This window comes from Delphinus delphis, chromosome 16, assembly GCF_949987515.2.
Source record: "Delphinus delphis chromosome 16, mDelDel1.2, whole genome shotgun sequence".
In the NCBI taxonomy this organism is placed as follows: domain Eukaryota; kingdom Metazoa; phylum Chordata; class Mammalia; order Artiodactyla; family Delphinidae; genus Delphinus; species Delphinus delphis.
The window spans coordinates 80,511,260-80,523,501 of NC_082698.1; the positions used below are offsets into that span (position 1 = coordinate 80,511,260).

The 12,242-nt window shown below is 49.1% G+C and overlaps 1 protein-coding gene across 3 annotated transcripts in view; it reads right to left on the reverse strand.

Annotated features, from left to right (window-relative positions):
* NTPCR (nucleoside-triphosphatase, cancer-related) overlaps nt 1–12,242 on the reverse strand; it is a 39,248-nt gene that overhangs the window by 10,309 nt on the left and 16,697 nt on the right. Inside the window, exon 4 of one of the 3 annotated variants that reach the window (XM_060035060.1) lies at nt 2,356–2,561. The exons of 1 other annotated variant lie outside the window; for it this stretch is intronic. In XM_060035060.1, coding sequence (XP_059891043.1) covers nt 2,385–2,561 — 177 coding nt within the window. In that variant the 3' untranslated portion in view covers nt 2,356–2,384. Of the gene's footprint in view, nt 1–2,355; nt 2,566–12,242 lie in introns of all 3 variants that reach the window. One more of the 3 variants, XM_060035059.1, reaches the window with a different exon arrangement.

Here is a 12,242-nt window from a genome sequence, read left to right on the forward strand (position 1 = left end):
AGAAGAACAGTCTAGATAATGTGAATAACTTCTGAGTTATTGTGAATACTTTCCCAATATCATGACCTCAGTCCCATCTCCACATCATCTGTCAGCACAGGGAAGCTGCCCTCCGCATTTTACATAGCATAATCCTGATCTGGAATGTTCCTTCGTTTCCCCACTTCCCCCTTCAAAAACCCAGCCAAGAACCACTTCCTTCTGGACAACTCTCCCTACTCCTGTTCACACAAATCTCTCTTCCCACCTCCAGATTTGGACTGTCCCTTGGTCTGTTTTTCTTGAGGGAAGGGAATACACCTCACGTGTGCTTGTACCATGGACTAAGCGTCGGATGCAAAGGATGCTCTCAAAAATGAATTCAGGTGACTTTGCTGCATATTAGAAAGGGAAGGGACCAAAGAAGTATCTAATCCAGCCCCTAAATTTGCAGATAAGGAAAATAAGATTCTTCATTTATAAAATACGCACCAAAAGATCACACGAGCCCCAGAGGAACACAAGACAGACAAGAATAACGGGGTCGCTTACAGAATTAACCAGAAGCTAATCACTTTACATCATTAGGAGCCAGGATTACCTTGCCTAGAGAATAACCCCCTAGCTTAGAGAGGAGAAAACGTGGTGGTGTCTTAATATACAGCACTGGTTTCTGGACGTGAGAGTCAACCGCAGTCCCACTGCTGGGTTATTAGTCTGCAGAGACAGCCAGGCCTTGGACTTTAGCATCAGCGCTTCCCCAGCCCTCCAGCCTGGAAGCTGTCTGACCTGAAGACTAATTGTCTTTCATGATCTCTCATTATCCATTGTCTCTATTTCCACAGAAACTCGACAATCACAACCAAAGACTCTAATACGGAAGCCACGTGAAATAACGGATAGAGGAGGTGACATACAACTCCGCAGACAAGGCCCATGTCCACCGAGGAAGTGACCCTGCCTGGCTCTCAGGCCTCCCCGGTTCGCCACCTCCTCCCCCACCGCCGGTCCCCAGGGACCACCGTGCCCTGGTGTTGCATTTATCCACATCTGCCATTGCCTACATGCTTGCTTGCGTTTCTCTCATCGAGCCCCTCCATGAGAATGTCGGCTCCATGAGGACAAAGACGCGGTCTGTCTGGTTCACCACCAAGACGTAGTGTGAGGCCGGGCGCACAGGAGATGCTCAATCCATATTCACCAAGTGAGAGGATAAACGAACGCAGCAGCGCGCACAGACTCCTCCAAGTCTGGCTGGGCTAATCATCCTGGCGGCTGTCTGCTGCCCCAAAGGTACCCTGGACACCTGGGTGACAACGTGGGGATGTCCCCCTGGGGCCAGTCGGCCCTGGGGACAAGTAACCAGCGGTGTGAGGCGCTCACTGGCTCTCTGCAGCTAGAGCACACGCCCGGCCCTCCCACAGAAGTGGCCCTGCCAGCCCCACTGTTTCACCTGGCGCCGGCAGAGGGCTGGCGGAGAGGGACAGCAGAGCGACGTGGCCGCACTGATGCAAACCAACCGAGGCGGCACAGGGAGGACAGTGCCTGACAAAGAGGGGCACAGAGAGACGGCGGGAGAGACGGGCAGGTCTGCGGGCAAAGCGCCGGCAGTGCCACCAGAGCCCCTGACAACCGGCCCGGACGCTGCCCCTGACGTACGCGTCCTCCACACATGCTCCACCCCAGGGCTTCTCCCACTGCAGGGGCCCCAGAGCCCCCGAGGGCTGGCGAAGACAAGTTCCTGGGCCGCGCCCAGAGCCTGATTCACCTGTTCTGGGCAGGGTGTCTCACCAGCTGGGTACCTGACACGTGGCCACTGTGACTGAGGAACAGATTCCTCTAACTTAATTCCGTTTAGTTTAAATGTAGATCGTCCCGTGTGGCTGATGGCCACGGCACCGCACGCTGCAGACGGCACACTTCCACCCTCGTGGACACTTCTCTGGACGGTGCTACTCTACAGCATCGGAGACTGTGCTTCAAACTGTAGCCGCAGCTTCTCCCCACAGCAGGAGGCAGCCAGTTTCAGAGGGAGACCTTTAAAAGGAGACGGCACTCACTTGCCTCTGCACCCTCATCGCCCTGGGGGAGATGCGCTCAGGCCCAGAGCACTGCTGCCTGCCGCTGATGCTGGCAAGGCCCCGGTGCCCGGTGAGGAGGGCACCGCAGGAGGGGCGGACGCCTCGGGCGGCTCCCCGCAGGCACGTCTGCTTTGGCATCCAGCAGAGGTGTAACTTCGCTTCTATAACTCACCTATATTCTGCCGCGAGAGGAAAAAAATACCACTAACTCAAAGCCAAAGGTATATCTAGAGCCATGTGCTGTTTCAGGGCACCCGCTCCACGCCTGCGGGTAGAGAGGCCCGGGGGTACTCACACTGAACACCTTAATGTCGTTTCGGGTTCTTATCTCTTCCACGAGGGCCAGCGGTTTTCCTTTGGGTACTGGGATGGTGCCAAGGACGACAGTCCCCAGGGTGGACAGCACCTGGCGAACGGCCTGGATGAACGGCTGACTGAAGAGCTCCATCTTCCCCACCTCGTCGATGACACACACGCTCTGCCCCGGGCCACCTCTGGGACCTGCCTGAGGATGACAGAGACACTAACTGGGACACCAGGTCACATGAGGCAACGGGCCCAGGGGTCCCCCTCCCCCGCCACTCACCAACTGACCGTCAGAGCAGGGAAGGCAGCCCCACTTCGGGAAGCAGGAGGCCGTCTCTCCGTCCACCCAGAGCAATCAACTGGTGGGAGAATCCAGGGGAGCTCCCCTGGAGACCACAGCACCCAGAAAACTCCGTTCCCTGAGCACCCAGTCTCCCTGGCGATTTCCGCTCTTCTGGAAGGGTCCTGATAACGACCAAGCTTTGTATTTATAGACACCCAGGCAATAAGCAGGCTTAGAGGAACTGAGGCAGCAGGCCTGGGAGCCCTTGTCAGTTGTTTCGATTTTGAGTTGTATGATGGCCTGTCTGCTGGGAGGGGGTGACCGCTGCGGCCAGATGCCTGTGTATTTCCCAATCTGCGCTACGAGGGTCGGTGGAAAGGAATGAAAATGAAAAGAGAAGGAGTCCTGGTTAAAAAAAAAAAAAAGTGAGCACGTTGTGTGCCCTTTAATCTCAGCTTCCCCTGCTAGTGTCTTTATACCGATGCACTTCCACTATGTCCTTGAAGAACCCTCTAGGAAGAGGTGGGGCAGCCAGCCTCCAAGAGTCCTCATTATTCCCAGCTCCTGGGATGTGCACCCTGTGCAGACCCCTCCCCACAGTACCAAGGTGGGTCTGTGTGATCACCAGAGACTGACAGCACGCAAAAGAGACTGCTGTTTCTGTCTTGGTCTCAATCTCTATCCATTCATCCATCCATCCATCCACCTATCCTGGATCACCTGCTCACAGGGAAGATGCCTGCCATGTTGCGAGGACACGCAGGCAGCTGACGGTGAGGTCCAGGTGATAAGGAACTGAGGCCTCATGTCAACAGCCAGGGAGGATCTCAGGCCTCCCAGCAACCATGACCGTGAACTTGGAAGCCTCAGGGCACTGTAGCTTCATGAGAGACCCTGAGCCTGAACCATTCAGCAAAGCCGTTCCTGGATTCCTGATCCAGGGAAACTGTGAGATTATAAGTGTTCGTTGTTTTAAACTGCTAGATCTTGGGGTAATTTGTTACACAGCAACAGGGAACTAATACACATGTCCTCTCTAGAAAGCCTTCCCAGAGAAAGCTGATAGGACTTTCAGTAGTTTTTCCACAGCAGGGACACAATAGAACATACAATAAGCACTTCAGTGAATGCTGAGTGACAAATACATTTCTATATCTTTATATAAATGATTATTTTGAAAACGGTATGTAAAGCTGATTTACAAAGTACTTTTCACTGTAAGTTCTCAGATTCCTTAAATACTAACATCAATACATTCTCAGAATGAATGGCTAAGTTAAGCTAGATTTTGCTCCAGTTCTAAATACCAAAGCTCTTACACAGTGTGGCCATGGGTGGCGTGCATGTGGTGACCAGTGACAGATGGGGCTGAGGGCAGATCCTGGAGCCTCGTATGGTGCACAGAGGGGTGGGATGCTGTCCAAAGGCTGAGACTCAAAGTCAGGATCACACATTGTGCTTGAAAGGCTGCTCACTGTGTGGATTCAGGAAGACAGGGGGGACTTCTTTTGGAACAGACAGCATGGGATTGGAGGGAAGCCTTAGAGCAGTGGTTTTCAAACTTTTCTGTAAGTGGTACTCTTAATTCTCCTGCTTATTATCAAATACATATAACATATTTTTCCACTCCTTTTATTGGCAGAAAGACCAGGAAGGGGCCCACTGTCGTCGTGCGAGAGAGGTCTAAACAAGCACCCAGGCTTCTGTGTTGCTCATCACTTCCCGTTCACCTCTGGGTGGACCTGCGTGCGTTTGTATACACATAGCTGCCCCGTCTCCCCGCTAGAGGCAGAGATGACGCTGTATTCATCTTTTTCCTTCCCATGGAGTTGAACAGCGCAAAGCTGGGCTGAGGCAGCTGATGTGGCCCTGCACTGGCAGGGCAGCTAAGCGAGGGAGAGTGAGGGGTCAGTTCCTATTTCAACATTTTCTTCAAAAAATGAATGCCAGGGCTTCCCTGGTGGCGCAGTGGTTAAGAATCCGCCTGCCACTGCAGGGGACACGGGTTTGATCCCTGGTCCGGGAAGATCCCACATGCCGCGGAGCAACTAAACCCGTGCACCACAACTACCGAGCCTGCGCTGTAGAGCCCGTGAGCCACCACTACAGAGACCGTGCGCCACAACTACTGAGCCTGCTCGCCTAGAGCCCGTGCTCCACAACAAGAGAAGCCACTGCGATGAGAAGCCCGTGCACCGCGACAAAGAGCAGCCCCCGCTAGCTGCAACTAGAGAAAGCCCACGCGCAGCAACGAAGACCCAACGCAGTCAAACTGGGGAGAAAGAAAACAGCTATCGGCCACCCGTGTGTCAGCATAAAAACAGACACTCCCACAACAGCGAGCCATCCCAACTGACCTGCCTCTGAGTAAGGAGTGTCTGGGGCATTTTGCTGCCCCCAGAGACTATGAATACCTGTGGACGCTGTCTTTCTGGAGGCTACAATCTAAACAGCAAACAGAACTCCACTCCAGCACATCAGAACGACAGTTTTGAAAGCGGTTAGTTCCGAGAGAAACAACATCAAAGCATGCGTGAGCACCCATGGCTCTGTGTTTAGTGGGTGCACGTACGCGGGCGGTCAGATACACGTGAGCAGGCCCACGATAAAGCACACGGCTCCACAGCCACCCTGCCTGCCTTTCTCTGCAACGTGCACCAATGAGAGCTCACCTACATCATTTAAACTTCCGGACACACACGTAGACATTATTTTCTACCAACTGGAAATGCTCATTTTAAAACCTTAGCTTATATAAAATCCCCATTCTGTCCAGAATTAGGGACTTTCTTTATCCAGAAACTATAGGAATCTCAAAAAGGCTGGGATTTTTAATGAAAAATTGAGTTATTCACGCTCAGTTGAGACAGATGTCAGAGGCTAAGCCACTCAGACACCTGTAAACAGTCAGCCTGTTTTTCTGAATAACACATGAACATATATGAATGAGCTTAATAAAAGAACTACAATTATGTTCAGAATTGTTTCCTTTCTACATGGAAAGAAATTGTTTCAATTTTAAAAGGAAACAAAAAAAACTCAGTGACCATTCACCCTGTTTTCCATTATTCTAAATGCTCTTCTGAGTTGATGAAGACACAGGGGTACAGCACTAGGGCCCAGGTTTGAAAACCATCAGTAGCCTGGCTCCGGCTTCCCCGTTTCCGGCCGTGGGTTCCAGCCGTGGGTACGGAGTAAGGAGCCCGTGCAGGACTCTGGGTGGCTCTGGGCCACGTGGTTAAAAGCACTGAGCACACCCTATGGGAGCAGCCGTTCTCCGGGCATCCCCTCCCCGCAGAAGACAACTCAGGCGGCATCACTGCGGTCCTCTGTGCCAATCCCCACGCTCTGCTCCTGTGCTTGCATTTCAGCTCGTTATACATTTTCACTGTCACAAAGAGTGGGAAAACCTTCTCTGTGTAAAGCATATTTCAGTCCCTATGTTGGTTCTGAGGGAGAAGATATTTTCTTGGGATAGAGTCCTAACGTTGATAAGCCAGGAGTGAGAGAAGTTATGAATAATGTTATAGCTTTGGTTACACCCAGCTAGCTTGCTTTCCAGAAAGAGTAAATCAATTTAGAGCGACAATGAAATACCTCCGTATCAGCTTTGCTGGAGAGCTGAAAAACAGTGTGATTCTTTTGGTCCTTTGTTTCATCCTTATGTGGACTTTTAAGGATACAAAGAAAATGTAAACATAAAATAAGCAATTTCCTTCAACCAAAATACTGAACGAAGAAAAAGCTAATTAAAGTTGCCTTTGCCTTATTCTGAATTATTTAAATAATACATATTTCCAGTGGTATTAAGGTTGCCATTTGTTTTTTTTTAAACATCAGACACAGACTGGCTTCTGAGCTCGCCTGTCTGGGACAGCAAGTCTCAGAAGTGACGGGAGGGAACCAGGCGGCCGTCGGCCAGAAGGTAGACAACAGAACTGGAGCCCTGCCCCCTGAATAGCCACAAGTTCTGGGGAAGCTGGAAAGGCAAATGGTGCCAACAGCGGCCAAGGCTGAGCAAGTTCCTCGACCCTCTTAAGTCATTAGCTGTAAGGCAGGGCTCCAGTTAGACTTTTATGTGTGTTTATTCCAAGCTTTAAAGTTTTAGGATCCCTCAGCAGTCTGGTGGCATGTCGGCTGCGTGTCCCCGGGGAGTAAAACGCCAGGCTGGCGGCCAGGACGAGGCGTTCAGGCGGCCCTGTGCGCCCCGCGGCACTGAGCACGCGCGGGGCAGAGCTGCTCCCACCACGTGCCGGAGGCTGGTCCTGAGGCTCTTCCTGGTGTCCCCACGGGCCTCCCCCGGCTCCACACCAGCACCTGACCGCAGAGCGCCTTGGCATCTTCCAAGCTACGAGAAGGACCCTGGGGCTGACTGTCAGCCCAGGGGGATCAAGAACCCAGTCCCCCTCGTGATCCCAGCGCCGTGGGACCGGACTAGATGTTTGGGCTCGTGGGTCCCATGACGGGCCCCGGTTCCCAGCGAACACAAATCAGACTGTTGATGTGACGTCCTCCCAAGGTCCTGCGCCCATCACCTCCCTCAACTTCTCAAGAAAAGTGACCATAACCATCCCTATGCTCTGCACCTCCTGGCAGCCGGGACTAACACACTTTACAAGCATGACCGCCTTCAGTCCTAATAACTTCACGTAGCAGACATCGACATCTCTGCGCTACAACGAAGGAAGGGAAGCCAGGGGGTAAGTGACTCATCCAGTCCCCGAGCTCCCAAGGGACAGGGCTGGGGAGGCTGACCCAGTATCACCCAACTCCATGGCCTCTGCCACCCACCGTAGGCAATTCCATCTGCACAGTTTCCACATGAACTAAGGAAAGAACTGAGTCTCAGAAAGTCATCTCACCATGAAGAAACCACTTTTCTCGCCAATGAGAGAAGGAAGAGTGCCTTAGTTTCTAGGGCCCTACAGAGGTATAGCCACAAAAACGCTATTTTTTTGGATTAATTATATTACTCAAAAAACCCTACCTATTTGGGGTCCCAGAGCAAAAATATCACCAACCTCATTTTATCACGTACAGAGAATGGCCCTGCAGGTGAAGGGGCCTCTACCCTCTGCCAGGAGCTCACCTCTTTGCACACAGTAGAGAAGACAGGAGCGGGTATCCCAATGTGCACAGGCTTACCTCGGCGAGATGCGGAGCTCGCTTCCAGGCACCCGGAATAAAGCCAGTATCACACTAAGGTGAGTCGCATGAATTTTTTAGTTTCTTGGTGCATCTAAAAAGTGTGCAATCGCATTATGTCTAAAAGAACGATGTACGTACCTTAATTAAAAAATACTTTATTACTAAAAACTGCTAACCATCATCTGAGCTTTTAGCAAGGAGTAATCTTTCTGCCGGTGGACGGTCTTGCCTCAGTGCTGAAGGCTGCTGACCGATCCGGACGGTGGTTGCTGAAGGGTGGGGTGGCCATGACAATGTCTTAAAATAAGACAACAATGAGGTCTGTCGCATTGATTGGCTCCTGCTTTCATGAATGATTTCTCGGCAGCAGGCAATGCTGTTTGACAGCATAGACCTTCTTTCAAAATTGGAGTCAATCGTCTCAAACCCTGCTACTGCTTTATCGACTAAGTTTATGGAATACCCTAAATCTCTGTTGTCATGTCAACAATCTCACAGCATCTTCACCAGGAGTAGCTTCCATCTCAAGAAACCTCTTTTCTTGCTCGTCCATAAGAAGCAACTCCTCATCCATTAAAGTTGTATCCTGAGATGGCAGCAGTTCAGTCCCATCTTCAGGCTCCACTTCTAGTTCTCTTGCTGTTTCCACCACATCTGTGGTTACTTCCTCCACTGAGGTCTTTTTTTTTCAATATTATGGCTTTTATTAAAACGCTGCACAGAATATCCTTATACACACATTTGACTCTCTCATTAGGATGAACCTCCAAAAGTGGAATCACTGGATCATCCACTGAGGTCTTGAACCCCTCAAAGTCACCCATGAGGATTGGAAGCAACTTCTTTCAAATTCCTGTTAATGTTGATATTCTGACCTCTTCCCATGAATCATGAACATTCTTAATGGCATCTAGAACAGTGAATCCTTTCCAGAAGGTTTTCAATTGACTTTGCCCAGATCCATCAGAAGAATCACTATCTCTGGCAGCTATAGCCTTACAAAATATATTCCTTAAATAATAAGACCTAAAAGTTGAAGTTACTCTTTGATCCATGGGCTGTAGAATGGATGTTTTCTGAGCAGGCATGAAGAAAACATGAATCTCCAGCTTCTCCATCAGAGCTCTTGGGTGACCAGGTGCATTGTCAATTTTGAAAGGAATCTTTTTTTCTGAGCAGTAGGTCTCAGCAGTGGGCTTCATATATTCAGCAAACTATGTTGTCAACAGATGTGCTGTCACCAGGCTTTGTTAGTCCACGTACAGAGCACAGGAAGAGTAGATTTCGCATAGTTCTTAAGGGCTCTAGGATTTCCAGAATGGTAAATAAACACTGGCTTCAACTTCAAGTCACCAGCTGCACTGGCCCCTACCAAGAGAGTCAGCCTGTCCTTTGAAGCTTTGAAGCCAGGCATTGACTTCTCCTCTCCAGCTATGAAGGTCCTATGTGGCATCTTCTTCCGACAGAAGGCTGTTTCTTCTACATTGAAAATCTGTTGTTTGGTGTAGCCACCTTCATGAATATCTCAGCTAGGCCTTCTGGAGAACTTGCTGCAGCTTGGGCATCAGCACCTGGGGCTTTACCCTGTACTTTCATGTTATGGAGACAGCTTCTTTCCTCAAACCTCATGAACCAACCTCTGCTGGCTTCAAGCTCTTCTTCTGCGGTTTCCTCACCTCTCTCAACCCTCAAAGAACTGAAGAGAGTTAGGGCTTTGCTCTGGATTACGCTCTGGCTTAATGGAATGTTGTCGCTGTTTTGATCCTCTCTCCAAACACTAAAACTTTCTTCCTATCAGCAGTAAGGGTGCTCTGCTTTCTTATCATTTGTGTGTTCACTTTTAATTCCCTTCAAGAACTTTTCCTTTGCACTCACAGCTTGGCTAACTGGCACAGGAGGCATAGCTTTCTGCCTGTCTCGGCTTTCAACGTACCTTCCTCGCTGAGCTTAATCATTTCCAGCTTTTGAAAAGTGAAAAGACGTGCAACTCTTCCTTTCACTTGAATGCTTGGAGGCCGCAAACCTTCAGTTTGTAAAAAAAGGCAGTATCTGCAAAGCACAAGACAACGAGGTATGCCTGTACTAACTTCTAAATCCTCCTTATCAGCTGATGGTGTTTACAATAACTGTTTTTTTTAAATTTCAATTGCTTAGTAAAAATTTTAATCACTACTTAAGCTTTTGATAAAAGTTTGGTATTTTTGATGCCTGATAACCTTCTATTAGAAATTCTCTGAAGGAGATAAAAGTTGATAATTTTTGCTACAGTGAAATGGTGACGACTTTTTTTTTCTAACTAATGAGGTAAATGGATACAAAGAGAGGAGAGGAGTACAGCTTAGATCAGGGAAAAATCAATCTTTATGGATTTGTCTTGTTCAGTTTTTGAATGTACAGTGATTTTATGTTTGTTTCACCTTGCTATAGAAAGTATTTCAAAACGGGGTAGCTAAATTTGCTTTCCAGTTGAAGACTCAAGAGAAAGTTATTATCTTAAGATAACCTAATAAAGTTTATAAAGTATTAGAAAAGGGCTTCCCTGGTGGCGCAGTGGTTGAGGGTCCGCCTGCCGATGCAGGGGACACAGGTTCGTGCCCTGGTCTGGGAAGATCCCACATGCTGCAGAGCGGCTGGGCCCGTGAGCCACGGCCGCTGAGCCTGCGCGTCTGGAGCCTGTGCTCCGTGACGGGAGAGGCCACAGAGGTGAGAGGCCCGCGTACCGCAAATAAATAAATTAGAAAAATTAACTGGGAGAAATTGTGCTGAGGAGGATGTGCTTGGTCATAAACAGCTCCCTACTCACAGCTACTAGTTCAAAGGAAAAAAAGAATAAACGTACAGGGAAGAAACTGGTCAATTCCTTGATCGGGTAATCAAATTACCATCACCAACCATCACATGCCTCCAGATGAGAGGCCAGGAAGGATGCCTCACCACACACTACAGAATTCCAGCTGAACCCAATCACAAGGAACCATCAGAAAGCCCCAAAAGAGGAACATCCTATTAAAATAGAGCTGCACTCTTCAAAAATGTCACTGTCACAAAGGACAAAAAAAATGACTGTGGAAATGTTCCACATTAAAGGAGGCTATCAAGACACGACAACTAAAGGTAATGCCTGGCTCTAGACTGAAGGAAAAGAAATGTTACGAACAACACTGTTAAGTCAACTTATAAAACCAGCATATGAGGGGCAGGGTAGATCAAAGGATTTTCTCAGTAAACTGACTGAGGTTGACAACTGTGCCAATTACGTAACAGCACATCCTTACGCTTCGGGAAAAATACTGCACGTTTAGGACTTACGTACTGTGATGATTACAACATACTCTCAAATGGTCCTCCCCCAATTTATATGTTTATACAAACATACAGACACACACACACACAAGAAGAGAGAGGGAATAAACAGGGCAAATGTTAAAAATAGGTGACTCTGGATACCAAGTCCACAGGGGGTCTTGCACTATCCTTATCTTTACAAGGTTCTCTAAGAGTAAAATTATATCCAAATAAAGTTTTTAAAAGTTAAGACTCAATACAAAAAAGGAAAACACTCACATGCATACTTTCTCAGTATCTGGTTCAAGAAAAGCACCAACTCCTGGCATGAGAGCTTCCTTCTGACGGCGCACAGGGCTTCAGACCAATGTGCACAGGACAAGGGCCAGGAGGAAGGACAGAGCGGGTGGTCAGAGGGAGAAAGAAAGGCCAGTCGCACACATCCTTCTCCAGGCACACTTCCGGAGCACGTGACTTCCCCGTGCTTCTTGGGAGGGGGTGCAGAAGAGTCACGCGAAGGAGAGGAAACCCAGGGCAGCAGCCGGCTTGGCATCTAACTGCACAGAACTGCACCCCGGCCGGCAGTGGGAAGTGATGAGCAGCCCACCTGCCCGGTGGAACCCGGGAGATCACTGGAAGGGCGGCCACGACAAAGCCTGCACGGTGAACTAAGGAGCCAACCTTATACGATGCTTGCAGTTCTTCTTCCTATTTTGATTCACTGCAGGAATGCTTTTACTGAAAAATTTTTACGTTTCATGTCTGCACCAGATAGCTTCTAATTCCCCTTGCTGATCTTGTAATACGTATGTGTGATCGTGAGGTACAGAAAGTGGGGCGGAACCAAGAAGCGAATGCCAGGCTTGCTAACAGCGAAGGAGATTCTAAAGCATGCTTGGGCTCTTGTCAGCCTTTCAAGAACGGCTCCTGACTCGATTTTTCTAAATTCTTTCTAAAGCTCAGTGGCCTGAAATACTAAGTGGCCTTTCCAGGTCAAGGTATGAAAAAAAAGAACCTTTCCCTGGACAGTTGATCTCGCACCTTCAAATGAAGTTTCAAAGATCTGAAGCAGACTCTTCTTTCAGAATCAAAAGCAGATCCTGCTCTCAGAAAGAATATGCACTGAAAGCCATATTTTGAACAAAACAGAAAAACGCAAC